The 25961-nt window shown below is 41.2% G+C and overlaps 1 protein-coding gene across 1 annotated transcript in view; it reads right to left on the bottom strand.

Annotated features, from left to right (window-relative positions):
* COL9A2 (collagen type IX alpha 2 chain) overlaps nt 1-25961 on the bottom strand; it is a 53038-nt gene that overhangs the window by 25951 nt on the left and 1126 nt on the right. Inside the window, exons 2-15 of the mRNA XM_087939568.1 lie at nt 22881-22955; nt 20791-20826; nt 19324-19386; nt 18960-19013; nt 16609-16644; nt 15871-15894; nt 12754-12807; nt 11184-11237; nt 10361-10408; nt 9389-9445; nt 6239-6292; nt 5491-5544; nt 4802-4855; nt 74-127 (exon numbers count right to left, since the gene is read on the bottom strand). Of these exons, the coding sequence (XP_087795694.1) occupies nt 74-127; nt 4802-4855; nt 5491-5544; nt 6239-6292; nt 9389-9445; nt 10361-10408; nt 11184-11237; nt 12754-12807; nt 15871-15894; nt 16609-16644; nt 18960-19013; nt 19324-19386; nt 20791-20826; nt 22881-22955 (717 nt within the window). The remainder of the gene's footprint in view (nt 1-73; nt 128-4801; nt 4856-5490; nt 5545-6238; nt 6293-9388; nt 9446-10360; nt 10409-11183; nt 11238-12753; nt 12808-15870; nt 15895-16608; nt 16645-18959; nt 19014-19323; nt 19387-20790; nt 20827-22880; nt 22956-25961) is intronic.

The following is a 25961-nucleotide window of genomic DNA, read 5'->3' as shown; positions in this document are numbered from 1 at the left end:
GAACATGACTAGCACCATGAGGCTGGGTAATTAATGAGAAATTAGACTTGATCATAAAAGAGAAAGAAATTACCGGGGGACCAACAGCTCCAATACTCCCAGTCATGCCTTTGTAACCTTGAGGACCCTAAAAAAAGAAAACAAACAAAAAGTAAAAGGGAAATCTCACCCTCTTGAATCTCAGTGTCAAACCAGGAGGATGGGCAACTCCTCTGCACCTCATCCATCCAGAAGGGATCTTCTCTAAAAGCTGGTCAGAATTTGATCTAAATCTGCTTTTTTGTCAGGCTCAAGAAACCAAGACTAAGCTCAATGTGTGGTTCGGTATAGCTTCTTTCTTGCTGTTCCTCAAGAGGTAAGAATCTTGCAGACTTTAAGGAGGATCTTTAGCTCTTTGGCCCCTCCCTCTTGCAATCCGTTGCCAGATTCCAACACAGTTATGCTGTTAAAACACAACGGTTGCAATTCGTGTAATTTGTCTTCTTCCCCATCCCCTCTAAGCAGGACAGGAAACAAACTAAGCAAGGAGAGAAGAACTTAGAACTAAGGAGAAAATTCCTAACTACAAGGACAATTAACCAGTGGAACAACTTGCCTCCAGAAGTTGTAAAACGCTCCATCTCTTTGAGGCTTTCAAGAAGAGACTGGACAGCCATTTATCAGAAATAGTATAGCTTTTCTGTGACAGCAGGGGGTTGGACTAGATGACTTCTAAGGTCCCTTCCAATTCTGTTACTGTTCCCTTACCACCAGAGGGGAGGTGAGCCTCTATACTTTTGACCTTCAGAAAGAGTGCCAAGCCGTGGCTCTGCCAACTGGCACAGGGGTTGAAGAGTGTTAAGGCAACCCTGGGAATGTTGATGTTGTAAGTATGTTCTCTCCACTGTTTTAAATTTTAATACCATAACCCTACCTTTTAATTCTATTTCTGACTTGGTTAATTGCTTCCCAGAGTCACTTAGGTGAGATGGGCAGTATAGAAATTGATGGATGAATGAACTGGATCTTACCATGCCCTTATTTAAACACATAAGGCTCAGAGTCTTCTACTCCATATCTACTCCGGTGAACTCAGTGGACCTGAGAGCAAGTGATGGGCACAAAATCATTCAGGAAGCTTCTAAAAAAAACCAAGCTCAGATAATTTGAAGAAGAGAGAGGCTGCAATTCTTACTCTCCAGATCAATCCTGTCTCTTGGGAAACAAAAGTCCCATCGTGAAAATTGATTTGGATTCAGAAGATTTAATATGTGAGGAATTGTACAGAAGGAAAACAAGTAGACCTGGGGAGGGAGCATGATTGAGGTGTAGGGCTTCAATTCTCGTTAACTCCAGATGGTTGACTGGGAATGATGGAAAATAATGCCCAACATTTGTTGAGAGCCCTATGCTAAATTTTGATGCTACTAGTAGACTATGCTTCCTTTACTGAGATTCGGGGAACTAGACTGACCACCTGCATAGAACAGGACTTGGGGAGAGTAAGGTGAGATCGTTTATGCTCTCTGAACTTGGTTGTTTTGTTTCAGAAGTTTCCATTACCCAACTAGGTCACATCGTAAGTGCTTCATCTGTCAGTCCTTCACTGGAAGCTCAAGCTACTATTACAACAGTATATAGTCTATAGTATAAACAGGAAACAAATGCCAGACTCATTAGTACTGATGATGTTACCTCCATGGGTAATGAAATGGCTGTAAGAAAATAACCCAGCTTAGAAAGCACCAAGGATAACTCAGTTCAATCCTGAGCTAGAAATATTCTCTTCTAATAAGAATATAAGAATAAGAATATAATAAGAATATAAGTGCTAGAGCCCACTGTAACTACATAGCCCAAAAGGCATTAAGAGTTGTTAACCTAAACTTATGTCGCTTTTTCTCTGGTAATATTACACTAATAACTAGAGTATACAAAACATTTGCTAGACCAATACTCGAACACAGCTCATCAGTCTGGAACCCACATTAGGTATCTGATATTAACACAGTTGAGAAATTCCAGAAATATTTCACAAGAAGAGTTCTCCACTCCTCTACTAGTTGCAGAATACCTTATGCCACCAGACTCGAAATTGTAAACCTAGAAAATCTAGAACTACGCCGCCTTCGCTACAATTCAAGTATAGTATATAAAATCATACATTGCAATGTCCTACCTGTCAATGAATACTTCAGCTTCAACTATAACAACACAAGAGCAAACAATAGATACCAACTCAATGTTAATTGCACCAACCTTGATTGCAGGAAATATGACTTTAGCAACAAAGTGGTCAGTGTCTGGAATACTCTACCTGACTCTGTGGTTTCTTCCCCAAACCCCAAAACTTTAACCTTAGACTGTCTACTATTGACCTCACCCCTTTCCTAAGAGGTCTGTAGGGGGTGTGCATAAGTGTACCAACATGCCTACCGTCCCTGTCCTATTGTTTCTTTTATTTATTTTTATTTTTCTTATATGTATCCATGTATTCATAACTATGTTTTTACTTATACCTGTTATCTTGTAAGCAATTGACAAAAATAAATAAATAAATAAAAATAAATAAATAATGAAATCGGAAGGAACTTGGGGTCAGGTGACCTGAAAGATTATTTCCTTCATTATAGGCCTGCTGAACCACTAAGACCAAACAAAACTTTAAATATGGCACCAATCTTACAAGACATTTATATGTAAGTTACTACTAGATATCTATTTTGGTTACTTCCTCTGGGCTCTGACATATGCTAACCCTTCTTGCCCCCGTTATATTTTCAATGTCTCTTCAAGATATCCCTCTTAACTCACACTGCTCCTAGATCTGACATGTTTCATTCTTTTTATCCATTTTCATTCATATTTATTACATGAATGGTTTTCTCAATGTCCTGGTAGATAATCAATAGGTGGCCTTTGCGGGTCTCAGAAATTAAAGCAGGACTGGACCCAGCTATATTTGAACAAGAAATGAGTAGGAGCCAATGGGATGTTAGCTAGACCAGGAAGTTTAAAAAACTATTGCTGAGGATCCTGCAGGGAACTGTTCCTGTAGCCACCAGCTGACCGTGACTCAAGGGAATCTGTACCTTTTTCTCTATGTGGCTTTACTGAAATTGATTTATTACATCTGATGTTTTAGCTTGTTTTGTTCTGCATGTTGCTTAGGGGTTATTGGAAGCAAAGAAGCCTAGAGATGCTTTGAAGTCAAGCAATGAATAATAGATGAATAAATAATCACTATTATTGCATTGAATTGCAATCTCTAATACCCCTTCTCATCCCGGGCAAGGGTCTCAAAGAGGGACCCTTAAATACAGTAGGGGTGTTCTTGAATATTAGTGCTCCCTATCCAAGAAACAGAATCTAGATGTGAGAGACTGTGTGCCTGAAAAGCAGTACACTCAAACTTTTGTATGTTAGAATGTCTTGTGGTTGGCCTGCACTTTAATTAGCTTTAATTAATTGACTTGGAAGAGGAGCTGCTTAAAAGGTAGCATCTCTTCTTATTTCCTCTTGTAAGCTGTGAGATGACAAACTTCCAACTCTAACCCCAATCAGATAATTATTTCCCTTTTTGGTCATAGCAGGCACCCGGTGTCTCCTAGATATGTAATCATCATTCATCTGTAACCTTCCCTTTCTGATTCTTAAACTGAGGAGCTCTGGGGGTGGAGGAGGAAAGAGTGATGGACATGGCTATAAAACATGCTCAATAAAAGCAATCCCTTTGTGAGTCGAATTCCAGATGGAGGAGGGATCCCTGGTGCTGTAACTAATTCATGAGGACAATTTAATTGTTTCAGTCCTAGCATCTTTTAAAATATCCTCATGGAATCGTACTGCTGGAAGGGACATTGGGGACCTTCTAATTCAACTTCTGGAACAAGACAGGAGTCCTTATACCATCCCGGACAATCTCTCTTTGAAAACCTCCAGCAATGGACCATCCACAGCTCTGGAAGGCAGGCTGTTCCACTGATTGATTGTTCTTACTTTCAAGAAGTTTCTCCTCAGATGTTGGATCTCCCTCTGACAAGCTTCTACCGACTGCTTCTGTAAAACCGCTTAGAGAGGGCTGTAAAGCAGTATATACGTCGAAATACTATCACTAGTAATCAGGGGTAGGGTTCAAATTTTTTAACAATCGGTTCTGTGGGCGTGGCTTAGTTGGTGGGCATGGCTTGGTGGTCATGTGACTGGGTGGACATGGCTTGGTGGTCATATTATTGGCTGGATGTGGCCAGTTCAATATCACTCACATCGAGGCACGTATCTCCTCGCCTGGCCTCTCATGACAGTAGAGATTCTGGCAACAGTCGTAAGTGTGAAAAATGGTCATAAGTCACTTTTTTCAGTGCCATTGTAACTTTGAATGGTCACTCCACACAAGCAAAGTACCAGCAAAGGAGGGGGAAAAAAACTCCAGAGAAGTTCCTGAGACAGGAAGTCCAGTCCTGCCAAGAATGTAATAAGGGTTAACGGAGAGGCAGTTTCTGTAAGCAACACCAGCCTTTCTTACAGGATTAGGCCAGTAATTTCTTCTAACAACCAGTTCTCCGAACTGCTTAGAAAGTTAACAACTGGTTCTAGCGAATAGGTGCGAACTGGTAGAATCCCACCCCTGCTATTAATATTCTTTCCTGCTGCTTCTTTCTCCACAACAACAACATACGAGGTAAGTTGAGCTGATAGAGAACAAGAAGCCCAAAGTCACCCACATGACTTTCAGGCCTAAAGAACGACTAGAACTCGCATGGAACCAGTATGGGGGTATTGTAACATCAACTCCCAAATCCCCAGTGTTTAATTCACTTACCATCTCCCCTTTTGGTCCTGCCATTCCTGGATGCCCCCTGGGACCTTCTGGGCCCTGGGAAAGAAAGATAAACCAAAACTGGATTATGTAATCTGCAAATTGGGATGATCATAACACACAAACCATCATCATCCAGAAGAGGTCACTGAAGGCATATTTAAAAATGTGCAGTGTGCATAAAGAAGGAGAGGACTCCGATGGGTTGGTCTTGACTTCCACCAATCTTTTCCCCATGAATGGACCCTCCTGCTTTGACCCTATTTGTCCTGTTGTGAGATGGAATATCAAAAAATATCAACAGGCTGGATGGGGAGTTGAAATCTACACATTAAAGTTACCAATCTTGAGAAATACTGATATATGGTGGGATAAAAATTATATTATTTGGATTTATGAGCTCTCGGTATTTAGTTATGTACAGAACTGATGCCCTCAATTGTAAGTAATGACCATGATCAGATATGGAAGCTTAGAAATTGTCAGAAAGTTGAATAATTATGCTTGCTTGTCAGGCTCCGAAAATAAAATAATACATTTCCAGCTTTTTCCATTTCTTGTTTTTTCTTATCAACCTTGGAGGGAGACTGAAAAAAGGAATAAGGCCACAGGAGGTTCTACAGCACAAGAGTAATAAAATCTCTGGAGCAAAGGGAATGAGATTAAGAAGTAGAAATAATTAAATACATTACAGGAGAACCCTGACTGCCTTGTTCTCCAGACAGGCCCACATCACCTCTTGGACCCTAGGAAGTAAAAAAAAAAAAACAAGTATCAAAGCTATAGAAAGAACAAACATCTAGACATGGGCTTTAAATCAAGAGACTTAGAAATCAGCCTGACTGGTTGTTTAAACTGTTAACTACAATCACAATTTAGGTTTCCCTGTTGGAAAATCTTCCTGGTGCCCTACACATTTTCAGAATTATACCACTTCCAAATGATCAGTCAAATGGACCCAGTGGTCTTGTTGGCAATGAATTTGGGGGTGCCAATTGCTCTGTACCCAGAGGGCAACAGTTTTAGGAAAGCTAACATACACTGTACCCCCAAAGTTTAACAGGCAGACAGAACTGGCTATGTTAGTGCTTCTCAACCTTGACCAGTTTAAGATATGTGGACTTCAATTCCCAGAATTGCTGGCTGGGGAATTCTGGGAATTGAAGTCCACACATCTTTAGTCAAGACTGAGAAACACCGAGCTACATGACTGAGAGTTCTTTGGCTGGTAAACCTGGTTGGCTTGGATGAGCCTTTCTTATATGCTCATCCACCAGCTTGGTTGGCAATGAAGTTTGGGATGGAATTTGATAGCTACGGTCTCCCAAGAGCTGTGAGAAAACAGTACAGGATCAGAACAGAGCCCTTTAATCTACCATAGCTAATGTTCAATCAGTTAAAGAGAAAAATGAAGAGAGGGTGAAGCATCTCCATTCTCACCAGCCGGCCTTGTCTTCCAGCCTCTCCAGGGGCTCCTGGACGGCCTCTGTGTCCCTAAAAAGAAAGCGAATCAAACTTTCAAAACAAATGTCAGACAACGGTTTGTAATGGGAAGAAAGAATAACCTCGAGGAACAGAAGGAAGAGACACAACCAAGACAACAGTCAGATAAAAGAAATCTGAGTGTGGGCCAGAATTATGACCTGAGAAAATGACTCAAACAAGACCCTCCAGCACATTGAGACTGGTTCCTCGGGGCCAGAAATCATCAAAGGTGCGTGGAAAGCTCAAGCTGTGCTGGGTGCTGGTTCCCTTCTGAGGTGTTAGTTGTGCAGGAGTTGAATATGCCTAGTCTAGTGAGAAGAAGGACCAGGGGAGACATGATAGCAGCGTTCCAGTATTTGAGGGGCTGCCACAAAGAAGAGGGAGCCAAGCTATTCTCCAAAGCCCCTCAGGGCAGGACAAGAAGCAATGGATGGATAATCAAGGAGAGAAGCAACCTAGAACTAAGGAGGAATTAATTCCTGACAGTCAGGAATTAATTAATCCGTGGAACAGCCTGCTTCCAAAAGTTAGGGGTGCTCCAAAACTGGAATTTTTTTAAAGAAGGGATCGGAGAACCATTTGTCTGAAGTGGTGTAGGGTTTCCTGCCCGACTAGAAGACCTCCAATGTCCCTTCCAACTCTGTTACTCTGTTTAAATAAAGCCCTACATGTCCTGGGGTCAGGTTGCCTATGGATCGGTCTTTGCTCCATTATTATCAAGCCCTTCCACTGGATCTGGCAGGGAGAGTAGGCTGCAGATCTCGTCAATGAAAGCATCCCCCCCCCCCCCCGCTCTCCTGGCCATTTGGAAAAGCCTGAAGACCTACCTCTGTCGACTCACTTGGGGATCAGCTGTGGAGCTGCTTGCAGGCCTCCCCCGACTTTTAAAAATTATTTCAAACAGGTAGTCCTTGACTTGCAACAGTTCATATAGTGACCATTCTAAGTTACAACGGCACTGAAAAAAGGGACTTATGATCAGTTTTCACAGGTATGACCGTGGTAGCATCCCTATGATGCCACGTGATTGACATTTATGACAGCTGCTGTGTCCCAAGGTCACATCATCCCCTTCTGCAAATGTCCAACAATGGGGAAACCAAATTCCACTTAGCAGTCATGTCACTGATGGAACAATTGCAGTGATTCACTTAAGAAATGTTATAAAATGGGGCAAAACTCACTCACTTAACAAATTTCTCACTTAACAACATAAATTTGGGGCTCAATTTGGTCATAAATTGGGGATTAACTTTACTTGTTTTAACGGCCATCTAGTATAATGTTTATATATAGCTTTTATTTTTATGCCTACTGCACACTGCCCAGAGGTGCTCTTTGAGGGAGACTGGCAGTTTATAAATGTGATATAGAAACAGATAAAGAAATAAAAAATATATAAACAAATAAAAATACAAAAGTAAAGCTAGACAGAGCCCCTTTAATCAGAATGGAAACTGACCTTTAGCTAGTAATAGCGAAAGAGGATAGAAAGAGTTATAGGAAAATGAGAAAGTTCTGTCACTCAGTTTTTATCTTCTGCACACAATACAATACTAATAAAATTAACCTTGACTTTTTGGATTAAAGAGAAGATATTATCTATATTTACTGGTGACTGGAAGCCTCTTATGGACATTTTGCGTAAAAGTGGAAAATGATTTATGGTTTCGATAATGAGACAAGAGAAAGAAGAGAGTCATAATGTAACTTTAGAGAGAGAGGTTAAAATATATTTCTTCTTATAACTGCTACTAGCTCAATACCCGTGCTTTGCTACAAAACTATGTGGTCGGGCTTAATTTTTGGGGAGGAAAATAAGGGGGAAATATTCTGCCTCTGCCTACCAGCATCCACTGGTATTCATTTGGCTAGCGTCTGTGAGAGAGTTGAGGGCTGTTTGGAAAGTGAAACAGTATTTGCTGTGTGAGCAAGGAGACAGCAAGGAGCCTGGGCGTGGCTTAGCTCAACTTTTCGTACTAAAGCTGCTTGGTGCTGTGAAACTGAAATTGAAACTCCTCTCCTCTGCTTGTGCTTTGCCTTTGGAAGAGATTTCTTTTCAGGTGGGGAGGGGGAATACTAGAACTCCTTAGCATCAGAGCGTAACATACGAAATACTAATGCTCTGATGGTCATTTTGAAAAATCCTTTCTTAGTGAGCACCTAGAAGCCAACAGGAACATAGGTGCCAAAGTTCAAGTTTGTAGGCTTTTTGGTTCTGGAGATTTTGTGACGATGCATGAGGGGTCTTTCACTTTTATATATATAGACGGAAAATATCGCAAGCCACTTTTTAATGTTTTTTATCTCCCCCCCCCCACTCATTTTTTCCTTTCCTTCTTTCCCTATCTATCTCAATTTTTTCTTATCTTGCATATTTTGCCTTTTCTTTAATTTCCTTTTTTTCCCCTTGTGTTATATTAGTTTGCATTAGTTTTTATCTTATTTAAAAGTTTCAATTAAAAAAAAAAATCATCTCTTTGTCCGTCTATCTGTCTATCTAGAGCAGTGGTGGTATTCTACCAGTTCAGCCTGATTCAGTCAAACCAGTATTTCTTTTTTTTTTCTCCTGACGATCAGCTGTTCCGATGATCAGCTGTTCCGGGATCCCCCTCACTGTCTTACTCCTTCGCCCAGGAGGCTTCATGGAGGCCCAGGAGGCAAAAAAAAAAAAATGGAGCAGGGGGGAGGGGTGCTGCAAAAAAAGCCACACCCATCCAGTCACATGGCCATGCCCACCAAGCCACGCCCACAGAACCGGCAGTAAAAATATTTACATCAAATAAAAATATTTGATCTAAACAATACGGTACTAATAAAATTAGCCAATGTCCCTTGCTTGTTTCCAACATGATATAGCCAGGCTTTTTCTGATAACTCTTAAACAGCAAGAAATATTAATCTATATTACTGGCAGTTTCAGTAATACAGATTAATATTTCTTTTGTTCAAGAGTCACAATTAGGGGTGGGAGCTAATGAAGATTAACCAATGTGACATCCATGGGTGCTTAAACTGGAGAAACCCTTCACGATACTAAAGTCTGTATGGCAATTATCGCTAACAAAGCAACATCCACAGATCACGGAGCAGAGAAATCCTTACCTTCAACCCCTGTAAACCTGGTGGTCCCTTCAGTCCAGGTGGGCAGTTGGTTGGACACTGCAGGCCATGAAGGGAAAAGGGGAGGGGGGAAGAGAAAATAATCTGAGATATCTTTCATCTAAGTAGCAATTTGGATAGCAATAAGAGTCACTTGGTTGAGTTAGGTGGCTATAGAAATAGGGAGGGAGGGATAAGAGAAATAGAAGGGATTGGGGGAAAGAAGGTGAGAGAAGGGAGGAGGAAAAGTGGCTGAGGAGGAATAGTGGAAGAAGGAAGGAAAGAGAGGGAGGGAGGGAGAGAGGGAGAGACAGAGGAAAAAAAGGAGAGAGGGAAAGGAAAGGAAAAGAAAAGCTGGTAATAAAAGCTAGCCAGCCCTCCAAAACATCAATGGCTTGGTTGCCTAAGATATTCAACTAAGATGAAATTGTGGGAATCTTATACAGATACCATTCTGGGTGATTAGGAAATTCACTGGCTTTATGTTACGGAGAAGGGAAAGAGTATTGGACCAGAAGAACCCAAAGGATACCCAAAAGTTGGGTTAGACTACAAGTCTAACTAACCTAGCCACCTATTTTGGAGAGCTAAGGAAGGCAACAGGAAATATATACTGTGAGATCCATATACCAAAGTGAGGAAGGATGACACATATTTAAGTCACAATAAACAGGAAATATACCAAAGAGGCTTAAACAGGCACCTCTCTAATTCACAGAAATATAATAAGGGGGAGGAGATACGGCACAATTAAACAGGAAAGACCGATTTTGACACCCCAGAGTAGACAAGGCCAGGAAATCAACTCTACATAAGGGTTGAAACTATTTGTATTGAGAATGGCTATATTAAAAAGAAACTTGCAACTCTGGTTGCACTCACTCCCTTTCCTGCAACACTTTAATTTTCCTTCTATTAAAATGTGAATGTGAATGGCTTTGTTTTGAAATGGGAATTAAATGCAGTCCTTCTTACCACGAAATCAGCACTGCCCTCGACTCCTTGGATACGACCAATTGGGCCCTTGAAAAATATAAGAAAGCATAAAGCCGTCAAAAATGCAAAACATTTTCTCACTTGCAAAAAAAAAAAAAAAAGGAGGGGGAAGGTTACTTTTCATTTTTAACTGAAAGAAAAGTTTTTTATCCAGACTGAAGGCTTTTAGCACTTCCGATCAAAAGGCACCATTAAATTGATCCATCTTTTTCTCTTAATGTTTTTTTTTCTGATAAGGAAAACGATGCAGGGAGTGGCAATGGAAAATAGGAGAAATAGAAAAGAGGAATCCCACCCCTGAGGCACAGTCATTTAATGGTGAAAGCCTCCCCATTAAATGTAACTGAAGGATACGCACATCAATTGGTAACCCATTTGATAGGCTGGATCAGAAATAAGAATGAGATCTGTGATCAAAACGTAAATTCAGTTCTCGGATATATGATGGGTGTTGATATTTAATTGTTCACTAGATGTTACTCTCAAATCTATAAATGACTCACCCTCATACTACTAGGTAGAGCACCCAAATCAGTAGCAACAGAGCTGTGATGGAATGTAGTCTGGATTCCCAGGAGAGAGAGGCTGTATGCCAGAGAAGCAAGAAACAGCTCAATTCAGATAGCTTGTGTGAGAGAAAGAGGGTGAAGTTGGCTCCTCCCTAATAGTTCCCAAACTATATGCCTTTAGGGGGTGTTAGCATGCTTGAGTTTATCAAGATTCTGGCTATGGGTGAGGAACAATAAAATAAGAGCCATTTCACTGTGTCTTTCTTAGTTTTTGGAGCCTGGAGAGGACTTACTGGCTTTCCGGGTGGTCCTGGAGGTCCTTGTGGTCCATCTGGTCCACGTTCCCCCTAAAAAACACAAGAGGAATTAGAAAATCATTCCAGCAGGAAAGTCCAAAAGACAAGCTACTGCTCACAACTACTCCAGCAAGACTTCCATTGTGGGCATCCACAATCGTTAAGAATGGGCACCAGGAGTAATATCCACAATTCTTAGAATCATCGTTTTTCAACCTTGGCAAAGGAAAGTCGAAGTCCACCCATCTTCAGGTTGCCAAGGTTGAGACACGCTGCTTAGGATGGCTCTCCTATTGCCACCTGAGCTATGAAGCAGATAGCCAAGGAGGCAACCAGGAGAGCAGAGAATGAAGAGATTAAAAAAAAAACCAAGGGAAAATGGAAATATTAGGCCATTTAGAGTGGGAAAAGAATGATTTCTAAGACTGGTCTTCTATTCTACTTTACTTTTGCCTCCTTCTGCCCAAAGTAGAACAAAGTTTTGTTCAATGGTTTATTTTAAAATACAACAGAATAACTTGTGCAATATTTATTTTCAGAATACTGATATGAGGATGTAAATTATGCAGGATGTAGAACCAACCTATTCCGAACGCAAGATTTGCATTATCTAATTTAATTTAACTCATTTAGCATGCACAGTCCTGATCCTAGGAAAAGAAAGAGGGAGAGATTAGGTAGCTTTTATTTTTTAATTTCTAATTGGGTCTCTTTCCGAATCTTTCATTCTCTCTCTCCTTATTTGTTGAGTTAGTCTCAAAAGATGCAATTATCCTCAGCCATATGGTGGCAGTAACTATATATATAAGACCTAGCTATATGTAGGTTTACATATATATGTTGCCTCTAAAATACATTTTTGTATCAGCTTTTTTTTTATTTATAGTATTTTCTGGACAATTGCTACAAATATCCTGATACATATCTCAAGACGCAATGTATCTTGTCTACAGATAAAAAGCAAGTAAATCTACTTCCAGATCTGGAATGAAGTACATTAGCCATCATTACTGTTACCTCTGTTTAATATAATTGAGTACGGGCAACATCCACCATGGAATAAGACATTCAGGCTGACCCATGTCCATCTTGAGACCAACTTTAAATTTCATGGCTAAAAGACTTGGGACATTGGAAGAAGTGAACCTTGTTTGTTCTCTCATTCTGGAAAACTTTGCTTTTGTGCCTGGAACATTCTGTCCAAGGAAGAGCTCCAGAGAAATGTCTGAATGGCCGCCATCCATCCATTCAACATCGAATCTATGCATCCCTCAATTCTTTCATCTATCCATTGTTCAATCCATCCAATATACAGTGTATTCTTTCACCCATCCATCCACCCAATATTCCATCCCTCTATCTCTCCATTCAGCCAATATCATACGCATCCATCCAATCCAATATTGTATCTATCCATCCACCCTATATCCATCTTTCTATCTTGTTTCCTATAAGGACCCTCATCATATCATCATTTTGCAATATGTACCCAGGAACTGATTCCAGAACACTTTTAGACAACTCAATTACCCCAAGGAATAGGTATACATCTCAACTAAATCCTTACCTTAAGTCCCAATGGTCCCATTTCTCCAGGAAGTCCAATGTGACCTGGGGGGCCCTGAGACATGAAAAAAGGGAAGGGGGGGGACATTTTTACTGTATGCATTCTAGATGAAAGAATAAGAGAGTGAAGGACATGAAGGAGGATTTATTTCACCATGCAGGCTGAGCTGGACTTTTTCCTTTGCAGAAAAGGGTTGCTTGCTTGAAGTATGAAAGACAAATATTGGAAGTTCTCCAAAATGAAGACTAGATGGCTCTTCTTCTGGCTGATAGGAAGACTGAAAGCTGCCTTATATCATATCAGAGCTTCATTTTACTTAGCCTAGTAACTCTTGAGGGTTTCAGCATGGTATTTTTCTTGGTCCTACCTGGAGAGGTAGGAACTGATGCTGCAAACTTCTGCATGCCAGACAGATCCCATGTTGTTCAGCAATGATCCTTCAAAACCAATCTTGCATTAGGATAATGCATATCTATAACAGGGATGGCAAATATATCCACACGATGGCTGCCATGGGAGAAGTATGGCAAAAGCCATGTTGTGATTTCATTATGCAAATTTTGATCCCGCCCTAACATCCTTGCAGGGTGTAGGCTGGACAATCACTTGACTGGGACCGTATAAGGGTCCCTTCCAGCTCTATGATTCTAAGGACAGGGAGAATTAGTGTCATGGTATAAGCTTTGCCACTCGCCCCCTTGCTGACATCCATCCTTGGGGGACTTGCTTATTTACAGCATGGGTACAGCCCATCATAAAACAGCAATTTATCATTCCAAGAATATATTTTTACAGATAGTCCTTGACTTGAGACACCAATAGGTACTTACAACCTGGTTCTTCAGTTCTAATAGTCGTTCCCCCCTCCCATGTGATTGCATTTTGGGGGGCTCAGCAACCAGCCCATCTTTATGGCCGTTGGTAGCATCCAGCAGTCACTTGGCTGCAGTATACAATGTTTTTGCCATGTTTACTTCAGTTTTTCGGCAAATATACAGCGCTGTACAGTTTTTTATACAGTGCGTTTGCTTAACGACTGTTGCATTCAATTAACAATTGCAGATTTACTTAACAACCAAATGACCACCACAAGAAAAAATCGTGAAGTTGAGTCAGTCACGCTTTGCATCTTATGACCGTAATGGGCAGGCTCCATTACAATCGAAAGCCAAGGACTACCTGCAGTGGTGCCAAAAAGCGTGGTTGAGAATAGAATAGAATAGAATAGAATAGAATAGAATAGAATAGAATAGAATAGAATAGAATAGAATAGAATAGAACACACAAGGAATTTGTCTTGGTGCAAATGCTCTCATTGTACATAAAAGAAAAGACACATTTGTCAAGAGTCAAGAATCATCAGGTACAAAACTTAATAATAGTCATAGGGTACAATCAACAATCAAATCATACTAGGAAACAGTCAATATAAATCATAAGGATACAAGCAATAAAGTTACAGTCATACAGTCACAAGTGGGAGGGGATGGGTGATAAGGAGTGATGAGAAGATTAATAGTAATAGTAATGCAGACTTTGTAATAGTTGAACATGTTGAGGGAATTATTTGTTTAGCAGAGTGATGGCATTCGGGAAAAAACTGTCCTTGTGTCTAGTTATTTTGGTGTGCGGTGCTCTATAGCATCATTTTGAGGGAAGGAGTTGAAACAGTTGATGTCCCGGATGTGAGGGGTCTCTAAATATTTTCACAGCCCTCTTTTTGACTCATGCAGTATACAGGTCCTTGATTGAAGGCAGGTTGGTAGTAATTATTTTTTTAAAATAAAAGACTTTGTTAAGACTGCCGGTTTTGCTGACCTCCTATTAACTTCTTTTAAAATTGGAAAGTATGTTTTAAAAATATCATCATGTGCTCCTTTTGTACAGGGAAGATCACCTAGTTTGCTACTTCAGTTTCTGATCACCATCCAAGAGCACCGAATTCTGCTTGGGTCAGCAAAGTCCTGGGCATTTAGCAGCACATACCAAATTCTCTGATGCTGAATCAGATTGTCAGTATGACTAATAAGCTGCCTAAAATCTCAGGCAGCAAAGAAAGCACTTCTCCTCCCACTGTTTCTTTGCACGCAGACTTGCAAATCTCCCTTGCTTTGATTTCAAAACAACATATTCCAGTTGGAAAAAAATAAGGATTGTACCTGCGCCAGGACGCCAAATTAATCCATGCATCAGATCTGTTTAACTGCAGGTGGTTGTTGACTTACAACAGTTCACTTAGTGACAGTTCAAATTTACAATGGGCACTGAACAAAAGCGACATTTTTCACAGTTATGACTATTGCAGCATCCCCATGATCACACAATCAAAATTCAGATGCTTGGCAATTGACTCATATTTATGACCGTTGCAGTGTCCTGGGGTCATGTGATCATCTTTTGCCACCTTCTGACAAGCAAAGTCAGTGGGGATTCACTTAACAACCATGTTACTAACTTAACAAGTGTGATTCACTTAACAAGTGTGATAAGAAAGGTCATAAAACGAGGGGAAACTCACTTAACGAATGTCTCATTCAGCAAAAGAAATGTTGGGCTCAATTGAAGACCACCTTTACTTGCTGCGTTGATTGGATTACGTATCCTTATTCAATTTCTGGCTCTGAATACTGATAGTCCTTGACTTATGGCCACAATTGGATTCAGAATTTCCATTACTAACCAAAGCAGTTTTAAGTGAGTCGTGCCTGATTTTATGACCCTTTTTTGCCACAATTGTTAAGCAAATCATGCGGTCGTTAAGCAAGTCCAGCTTCCCACACTGGCTTTGCTTGTCGGAAGCCTGCTGGGAAGGTCACAAATGGTGATTAAGGGACCCCGGGACCCGGCAATGGTCACAAATGCATTCTAGTTGCCAAGGGCCTGGTTCACGTAATCAGGTGACCATGGGGATGCTGTGACAGTCGAGGACTGATAACAAGCCACATTGTCCAGCACCATTGTAATTTCAAATGATCATCAAATGAATGGACTCCAGATACATCAGGAGTATCCGATGACTTTGCATTTAAATGAGAACCAAGCAAATTTCTTCTTTATTGTCATCAAGCACACTACCTACCACACAGGGTAACCCAACATGTCACAAGTCACACTTACGGGAGTCCCTGGAAATCCGGGTCCCTGAAACAGACAGATACAATGTCCTTTTTCAATGCAGGTCAACTGCTGGAAACTTAAGCACTGTAACACCGGCACCAAAATTTCTAAGAGTTAGAAAACGTCTTGCTTTTCTCCAATCAGAATTGACTGAATTAGTGGGATTGTAATTTTTCCAGGGCAAACATAACATTTGAGAACATATTCAAGAAATTCCCACAAAATTATCACCATGCTAAGCATGACCTATCGTGAAACACTCTTATGACAGGAGAGAAATTAATTCCTTGGCTGAAGTCACTCATGACTTAATTTTTTAAGAATACCTGGTGGATGTGAATTGGACCCAGTGGCGCTGTGTTAAATGCGAATTGTGTAGACATTTAGGGTTCAATTCTGGTTCTCCATTGGAACATTCTGAGGCCAAAAGGCGTTTGAGCAAAACCTAGCACTCCATTCTGAGATCCTGTTGCCAAATGAATCAGAAAATTCTAATTCTCTCCAGGTTCCAAGAAATTTGCATTCTTGTAGGATGTATTGTTAACAATCTAATATCATAAGCAAAGGCTTGGTTTTGGCTTATTCAAATCCTGGCTAGGGAAGCCCTGGCTAGATCAAAACTCAAGCCATGATTGGAAAACCATGGTCTCTCCCAGCTGCATTATAGTTATCTGTCATTACTGTTTACAACGGAGGTATTTTCTTTTCCAGCACGTGTAAAGAAAAGCAGACACTTACTGGGAGCCCCGGTGGTCCTGGAAGTCCCAATTGGCCCTGCATCATCACAAGAGAAAAGAGAAAATTGATATGCGGGAGCCACAAAACAAGACTTTGATTCAACTTCCAATTTCCAATAGACTTGTTTGTCTATGGAGATTCTCAGTCATCCAGGTCATGGTTGTCCCAAAGGTGCTTTTTTTTAAAGAGGCAACCGTTGTTGTTGGTTTTTTTGAAGATGTGAAAAAGGGTATGGAGCTTTCTTGGAACTGCTGAAAGAACTGTGTTGTAGACAAGATAAACAAAAAAAAAAAAAACCCAACCCACTTCATAAACAATATAGGAGAACAAACCCATCAGGACAAGATTGAGCAGCCCATCTGCATTTAAAAGACAAAAGCCATCCTTTTGAAGACAGCACAGTCCACCACTGGTTTGAAAGAGAGGTCAAAGAGGCCATGTATGTCAAAGCTGAACATGCATCTATCCCCAATCTACAACACGGTCCTTTCAGCAGTTCCAAGAAGGCTCCACACCACTTGCACCAGTCAGGTAACCCTGAGGACACAGAGGGGCCTCAGTGATTCTCTAAAATTATGCAAATAGCCATCTGTCTGCAAGGTATATAAATCCTTCCATTCTCCACCATCCAGTCAGAGCGGAAGAAGCTTTTTGGATAAGAAGTGAAACCTCTTCAAAGAAAAACCAGAAAATTCAATTGCCTCTTGGGGGGAAAAAAAGCACCTTTGGGACAAAGATTTATTTCTTGAGCAGATGCAGGCTTCAGCTTCAAAGTCCCAAACCTGATCTGCCACCACCTGAGAGACCTGTTTTGTTTTTTTTTCATCTGCCATCATCAGCAAGGAGAAGATGAGAACATCTAGAACAGCTGGGGGGGGGAGGGGGCTATATGAGGATGCTTTTTGTAGATTTGAGTTCTGCCCTTAATACAATTCTTCCACATAGACTAGTGTCTAAACTTCTGGACCTTGGATTTTCTAATTCAGTCTGCCTTTGGATTATGGATTTCCTGTCTGGCCGCTCACAGAGGGTCAGATTAGGTCATCATACCTCTTCAGCCCTTATTCTTAACACTGGTACACCACAGGGTTGCGTGTTGGGTCCCTTACTCTACACTCTTTATGTGCATGACTGCATTCCCACTCCCACTAGTAATACTATTACTAAATTTGCAGACGATACAACAGTGGTGGGACTCATCTCCGGAGGGGATGAGTCTGCCTACTGAGATGAGGTGGACCAATGGTTACTTTCACGGTGTGGAGACAATAACTTGGTCCTCAACACCAATGAGCTTATAGTGGACTATAGAAGGAACAGATCAGACATCCAGCCCTTGCTTATCAATGGAGACCGAGTGAAGCAAGTGGACAGTTTTAAGTTTCTGGGTGTTACCATAAAAGAGGACATGACATGGGGTGCTCACATTGTAGCACTGGTCAAAAGGGCCCAGCAGAGATTATACTACCTGAGACTTCTCAAAAAACAGCAACTGAATGAAAAACTGCTGGTGACCTTCTACCGCTGCACCACAGAGACCATTTTAACATACTGCACCTCTGTATGGTTTGCCAATTGCACAGGGGCAGATAGCAAAGCACTCCAGAGGGTTAACGTCATTGCCCAGAGGATCATGGGTTGCCCTCTCCCCTCTTTGGAAGAGCTTTATAGCTCCCGCTGCCTTAAGAAAGTTCAAAACATTCTCAAAGATCCATCTCATCCTGGGAACCCTTTTTTTGAACTATTACCATCTGGCAGACAGTACAGGACAATAAAAACAAGGACAAATAGGCTGAAAAAAAGCTTCTATCCCAGGGCAGGAGCTCTTTTGAATTCTACTGCATAGTGCAGGGTTGGTGCGGTTTTGGGGGTTTTCAATTCAATGTGTGGAGTGTGAAGGATGTGTGTTTGTGTTTATTTTCATGGTCATGGTCATGACATGCACTGAAGATGGTGTTTGATTTCGTTGTAGGAGGTGCAATGACAATAAAGTAAACTAAACTAAACTAAGGAGAACGCAGAAGATACAATCTGTCCCAGTTCGTAGCGATGACCGCTTCTCCCATGCCCGACAGGCACAGGGACCTTTCCCGTTCGTTCTTCTGCAGTAGTAATAACAGTCGTGGAGTTAGAAAGCAGGATCAAAACCTGAAGTCAGTCATGGATCCTGGGATACATTTCTCCAAACAGTGCCTCCTCCCTCCAATGTGAGATCACAGCTGGTGGGGGTATCTGGAGTTGCAGTCCCAGCACATGAGAAGTAGCAAGCTGAGGAAGAATGCTTTGGTGCCTTCAACACATTACATGCATCAAAATCTCTCCCCCAGGCAGAAAAAAAACCAGTTACTCACTTTGGGACCTGGTCTTCCAACACGGCCTGGCTCTCCTTTAGCTCCCGTAAGGCCCTGCGAAGAAGAAGAAGAAATAAGAAAAAGGATAAGGAAAACTAGAGGGATCGGTTTGAGGGTATCAAACCAGCATTTGTAGAGAGAAGCAGAAGCTTGGCTAAAGCCCTAGAAGATAAGCCAGGAATAATCAAGGAATCTGCTAAAGTCAGATTAAGGTTTGAGAGGGAATGGAACACAATCTAAAGGAAACACGGGCTTGTATCCCTTTGCATACTTATATGAAGCCACATAATCTTCTAAAGAAGGACCCAAAGTCCTGTGGATATGCTGAACTGCAGTTCAGATTTTGGGCTGAGCAACTACTCACATCTATTCCGGGTTTTCCTGGAGCTCCATCTGGTCCTGGCAGGCCTGGATCTCCTTTGATCCCCTGTTGCAAAGAAATGATGGGGACATTAAAAGCGTCCTCGATATTCAAGAAGAAGAAGGTGCCTCATGCCTGGAAAATCTCTGGAAAGATTCAAGCTGTTGTTGTTCAACTTAATGCCCTCCAGGTATGTTGGGACATGCAATCCTGAATTTAGCCATGCTGGGTGAGAATGATGGAATTAGTAGTCCAAATTAATCTGGAGAATGCCCCTCTGGGAAGGGCAAGTTAGATTGTCCAAAGCTCAAAATTTCCACATTCCTCACTAGTCCTTGACGTATGACCACAACTGATCCCAAAATTTCCACTGCTAGGCAAGAAAGTTGAGTTGTGCCCCATTTAATGACTTCTTTTGCCACAGATGTTAAGCAAATCAACAGTCACTAAGTGAATCATGCAGTTATTAAGCAAAGCTGGTTTTCCCCATTGACTTGGCTTGTTGGAAGCTAGCTGGGAAGGTTACAAATGTTGATCACGTGATCCCAGGTCACTGCAACTGTCATAAGTACATGCCAGTTGCCAAGCACTTGAATTTTGATCATGTGACCATAGGGATGCTGCAACAGTTATAAGTATGAAAACTGGTCATGTCGTTTTTTTTCAATGCCATTTTAACTATGAACGGTCACTAAATGAATGGTTGCAAGCCAAGGGCTACTTGTATAGGTCAGGTAGTCCTTGAAGTATGACTGTAATGGAGCCTGTTCATTGGGGTGGTAAGTTGGGACGGACGTAAAATGAATCAGTCATATGATTGCCCCGATTTTACAACCCTTTTTGCAGCAGCTGTAACGTGACCACAGTGATTGTAAAACAAATACTATGGTAAAACAAACCCATGGTTTTTTTTATTATGGGGGCGGTTTTGCAAATCCCAGAAGTAAAACATGGTCACATGACTTCCGGATCCTGGAAATGCCCCTAAACTCAACTGAAGTTTGGTCACGTGACCATAGAAGCAACCTGATCATCTGAATTTGGTTGTAAGTAGCTCAAGGTAGGTGAATCATAACTTTGAATGGTTGCTAAGCAACTGGTTGTAAGTCAAGGACTACTTACATAGTAATTGTCCACAAAGAGTGTCCTTCAAAATATGCTATTTTTTGCAACACCTAGCAAAGACCTATAGCCTCCCTCTGGGACTACTTACATAGTAGTTGTCCACAAAGAGTGTCCTTCAAAATATGCTATTTTTTGCAACACCTAGCAAAGACCTATAGCCTCCCTCTGGGACTACTTACATAGTAGTTGTCCACAAATAGTGTCCTTCAAAATATGCTATTTTTTGCAACACCTAGCAAGGACCTATAGCCTCCCTCTGGTGTCCTGCCCCAGATCCTGGGCCTTGTATATTAACGTAGGCATGAGAAACCTGCAGGTTGTGACTTGCAAAGTCAGCATACTTACAGGAACGCCTGCCGCACCGGGGGGACCTTTATCGCCCTACGGAGAGAAAAAAGGAATAGTCATTATGGATCGATTTGATAAGAAGTTCCCAGCCCCCTTTTAGGAAATCGTCCTTTCAAGGCAAATGCAAAGCAACTGGTAGAGCAGCAATGTTTTGTTTATTTATCAAATTTATACATCTCCCAATGAGGATCATAAGCGGTTGCATAAAATCTACTCCTACTTGCTGGCTCCCCGTCCTGAGCCACATTGCACCACCAGCTCTACGAAGGCAGGAAGCCTCAGTGAAGGAGTACAACAAAACTATGAGAAACCCACTTCTCCCTGTGCACGCTGATTGATTGATTGATTGATTGATTGATTGATTTTTGTCAATTGTTTACAAGATAATAGGTATAAGGAAAAACATATGGATACATATAAGAAAAATAAAAAATAAAAGTAACTATACGACAGGGACAGTAGGCACATTGGTGCGCTATGCACGCCCCCTACAGACCTCTTAGGAAAGGGGTGAGGTCAATAGTAGACAGTCTAAGGTGACTTACGACTGCACTTGAACCGAAAAATTTTGTTGCTAAGTGAGACAACTGCTAAATGAGTTTTGGGGCATTTTGCGACCTTTCCTGCCACAGTGGTTAAATGAATCACTGCAGTTGTTGAAGTTAGTAACGCCGTTATGTGAATCTGGCTTCCTCATTGACTTTGCTTGTCAGAAGGTCACAAAAAGGAATCATGTAACCCCTGGACACTGCAATGGTCATAAATGGGAGTCAGTTCCCAAGTGCTTGAATTTTGATCACACGACCATGGGGATGCTGTAGTGGTCATAAGTGTGGGAAATTATCATAAAAGCTGTTTTTTTTTCAGTGCTGTAGTAGCTTCCAATGGCCACTAAATGAACAGTTGTAAGTTGAGGACTACCTATACACACACAGAGACACACACACACACACATACTCACACACACATAAAAAAACCTCTATGAATAATGTTCCATTGCCAAGAAAGAAAAGAGAGAAGGATTAAATTAGACTCCGGCCCTCTTTAAGATGGGCGGCTGCAGGTTGCAAATTTCATCTCCAAGTTATCAAACTGGTTCAATTTTATCCCCCACCCACCCATTTCTCCCTCTCCCCCACCTCCAGCCCATCTTCCAAAAGCAACCAGCAAGAACATTTTCCACAGTCACAGAATCCTTTCTTCACTTGTGGGAAAATAAATAAAATAATAATAATAATAATAATAATAATAATAATAATAATAATAATAATAATAATAATAATAATTGAACTGCAGAGACTCTGGCATAAACCAGTGCAGGTGGTTCCAGTGGTACTTGGCACACTGGGTGCTGTGCATAAAAATTTTGGCAAGCACTTAAAAACAATTGGCGCTGACAAGATCACCATTGGTCAGCTGCAGAAGGCCACCTTACTGGGATCTGCTCGCATAATCCGCTGATACATCACTCAGTCGTAAATGCTTGGGAAGTGTTTGACTAGTGATTTGTGATACGAAACCCAGGATGGTTATCTCGTCTGCTGTGTATACTGTCATTTTTGTGTACAACAACAACAACAATAACAACAATAACATTAACAACAACAATAATAACAATAATAATAATTGCACCAATCTGTCCCTGTCCTATTGTTTCTTTTTGTTTTTCTTATAAGTATCTATCTCATGTATTCAAAACTATGTTTATTCTTATACCTGTATCTTGTAAGCGATTGACTTCTGCTTAAAAACTGGTGAATGAATTAGGGCTGCCGAGGACCAACTGCAAACTTCCCCTTCTGCCCCTCTCACATTCCCTGCAAAATTCCCTGCAAAAACCCCACACGGGGGAGGGAATGCTGCCCTGGGAGCCATTTACAGTTGAAGTCTGTTTGGGGAGCGGGGGAGCCAACAGCAGTTCCCCCTCCTCCCTCCCTCCCCCCCCCCCACCAGTCCAGCCTCCCTGCAACCTTGGGCCACCTTGGGGGGACACAGCATCACATTTCCTTCTAGGTACAATGCACGTCTTTGTGCTCAGCGTTGCTCTCCCTGCCTGCTTTGGCTCCTGAGCTCAGCGGTGGACTCACATCAATGCCGTCTGCTCCTGGCACACCGGGCGGACCTGGGGGGCCCCGTGGCCCAGGTTCTCCTGGCGGACCTTGCTAAGGAAAGAAAGGAAAGTGAGTTATTTAGTGGAGGAAAAGAAGCCCAGGGAAACAGAAGAGCTGAACCGGTGACATTTCTTCCACAATTGCAAGGCAAGAGGGAGGAAAAAAGGGACAATGGGTGGTGGAAAGGATCTTTGGATTATGGTCACTGGGACCTTTTTACTTGGAAGGGGATGGAATCTATCAGGATCAGGACTCGAAGGGCAAACTGCAAACCAGAGCAGACCTGAGGGTGCACACCACCATCTGTTAGGCCAAATATATTCTGAATTCGGACCTCAGCATCACCCTAACATTGGATGAGGCACCGGAGGCCTGAAGCTCTTCGGAGCCTGGTCCTCAATCAATCCAAACTGAAGCATCCTGCGAATTGGGTGGGAAAACAGCACCTTTGGGAGAACTATCCATGTTGGAGAATCGTGTTGCAGCAGTTTGAAAACAGGAGAGGCTCTTCACCAACTCACAAGACCCTCCGTGGCTGAGAACAGGCTTAACATTGAAAATCAGCGGGAGGCGCCAGGAAGGGACAATGACGACTGTGGGGGCCCAGCCAGTCTTTTGGGACACTCCCCAGGCCCACCCACTGGAAAAGCCCGACCAGCATTCAGTCCAAATCCAAAAAACGTTGCAGTGCAATTTTATCCAATTGACTGAAAAGTTAAAACTCATTTTGATTTTGAAACACTCAATCTTTCCAACAGCAAAAGAGAAAAGAGAAGATGACGGTAATATTTCAACTGTTACTTTGCGTTGCAACTCCCCTTTAGCCCCAGAGGTTGGAATTATAATATCTCACTCAGAGGAGGAAAAATTCATATATATTTTTTTCTTTATTGGGCCCTGATGTACTGCCCTTGGGACTAACATTACCTTAGCAATAGTTCATTTCTTGAAAGACCCATTGAGAAATGAGCATATATTTTCTCTGAATTATAGTTGCAAAAACAAGTGGCTTCCCCCAGTAGCATGCAGCTTGACTTTTTTGCTTGAGTTACCTATTTCTCATGCAGATCTGTCATTTTGTATTATTATAACAAGGTCCAAAGAGAACACGAAGAACATAATAAATGAATGCAGCATAGAAGAGCAAACCAGGAATTTAAGCATGTCACAGAAGTTATAGCTTTCTAAAATAGGATTAGTACTTATGAATAATTATATATATTATACTCCATTAAAGAATTAAAGTGAACATGGAGCCTATCCTTTTTTAAGCTGTAAAGCAGCTTGTAAAATAGATAGTCTTTAAAGTATGGAACTAGTTAGCTTTTAAGTCTTTGCAAATCGATTAGATATTTCTTCTTTACATTTAGATAGTTATTTCTTAATTTTGCAGTTCTGAGTGTTGAATCCCAATACATCGTGTGAAGAATGACGCCCAATTGAGAAAATGCTGCTCCAAATACTGCAACATAAAAGAGGACCAGATTTCTGTTAGCAGGACTTTTATAAAGATATAAAGAAATGTTGAGTCCTTTAATATAACTGTTAAATTTTAACCCTTTGTTGTGGGCACCCAACTGGCCTCTTTATGGATCAACTCAGGTAAATTTCCACTTAACGTTTTCTAGTTCAAAGGCAAGAACAGCTTCGTGTTTCTTTTTTAAAAAGACTCATTAGGGGTGGGAGAGTGTAGAGAGATAACACCAGTGAAGGCATGCAGGAAATTTATAAAAAAACTAAATGAAAATTCAGTCTTGGGAAAGGAGAAGACATGAGAAAAAAAAACTCAAAATAACTCCACTTTGATTCTGTTCAGTATAAGAGCAGGTAGACGGATACTATAATAGGCTTTCAAGGTTTTGCAGTTGGGTCCCATAACAGAAAAGTAGCATTCCTGAAATCTTTCCTCTGTCTGCTTCCTGCTACTCTGAAGAGCAGACAGAAATCAATAGTGCCACATAAATAGCACTGGAAAGGTGAAAAAAGATTCAAAGCATTCTTATTGCATTCTGAACATATCACATTTACTCTTGTTAGATTCAGTGGGATCTACTTCCACAGAGATTAAGAAAGAGATTTTAAGGTTGTGGTGGATTCTTCTCTGTTCAACACTTGAAATCTTACAATCTCTGGCAAAGGACCTCCAGCCTCTCCTGAAATATCTCTAATAGGTAGACTTCCACCCTTAGTCTGCTCCATCGTTGAACAGATTTAACTCTTGTAGAGTGTCTGTAGATATGTGGACAAAATCTATTTCCACACAAATAACAACAACAACAAACCAATTCTAACTAAAAGCCTGTTTGGAAGGTTTATGTCTTTCGCCTTTAACTTGTTTGCAGAATAAGGGAAGGGAGAGTCTCAGTGTGTGTGTGTGTGTGTGTGTGTGTTTGGACATTTCAAAACAAGGTACTCTTGTCTCTCCTTGACTCCCAATTTGAAAAGATACTTTGTGTATGTGATCTACAGATGTGCTACTAAGTCAGAAACGAGCGGCAAACAGGGAACTACTGTGGACTTCTATATGGCTGCACTGCCAATGCCCTCAATTGAATTTAAGTTAAATTAAATCTGAAAAATCGAAGAATTTAAAGCAATTGACTTCCAGCCTTCCAAGATAAGCATAATTATATATGGATGGGGGCGGGCAGCAAAATTGCTTAAACAAAGTTCAAGATGTCATAAAATATAAGAATACGGTTCTTTCCCAAATTTCACTTCAGCTAGAATGGTTCACTCTTAGGTTAACCTCTTAATTAATGCCATGCATAGCAGAACATTTGTTTCCAAGGGACACAATGTGGCAAGGGACATAATCAAAGGGACACCTAATTCCTAGTTGCATCAAAAAGTTGAGGCCACAGTCTTCATGTTTCCACTTTTGCTTAATTTTGATTGGGAACTGACCAGGATTGATTGTAAGATGGGCAGCTACATAAATGTTTCAAATGGATAAATATATTTAAGGGTGATATTTTGCATCTGAAATGTTTGCAAGTTCAAAGAAGAAAAAATGTGTGTGAGCACTATTGATCTTAAAATACCACCTTTGCAGTA

This window comes from Pseudonaja textilis, chromosome 10 (assembly GCF_049901715.1).
Source record: "Pseudonaja textilis isolate UNSWEBS1 chromosome 10, rPseTex1.2, whole genome shotgun sequence".
NCBI lineage: Eukaryota > Metazoa > Chordata > Lepidosauria > Squamata > Elapidae > Pseudonaja > Pseudonaja textilis.
This window is presented reverse-complemented; position numbering and strand designations above follow the sequence as displayed.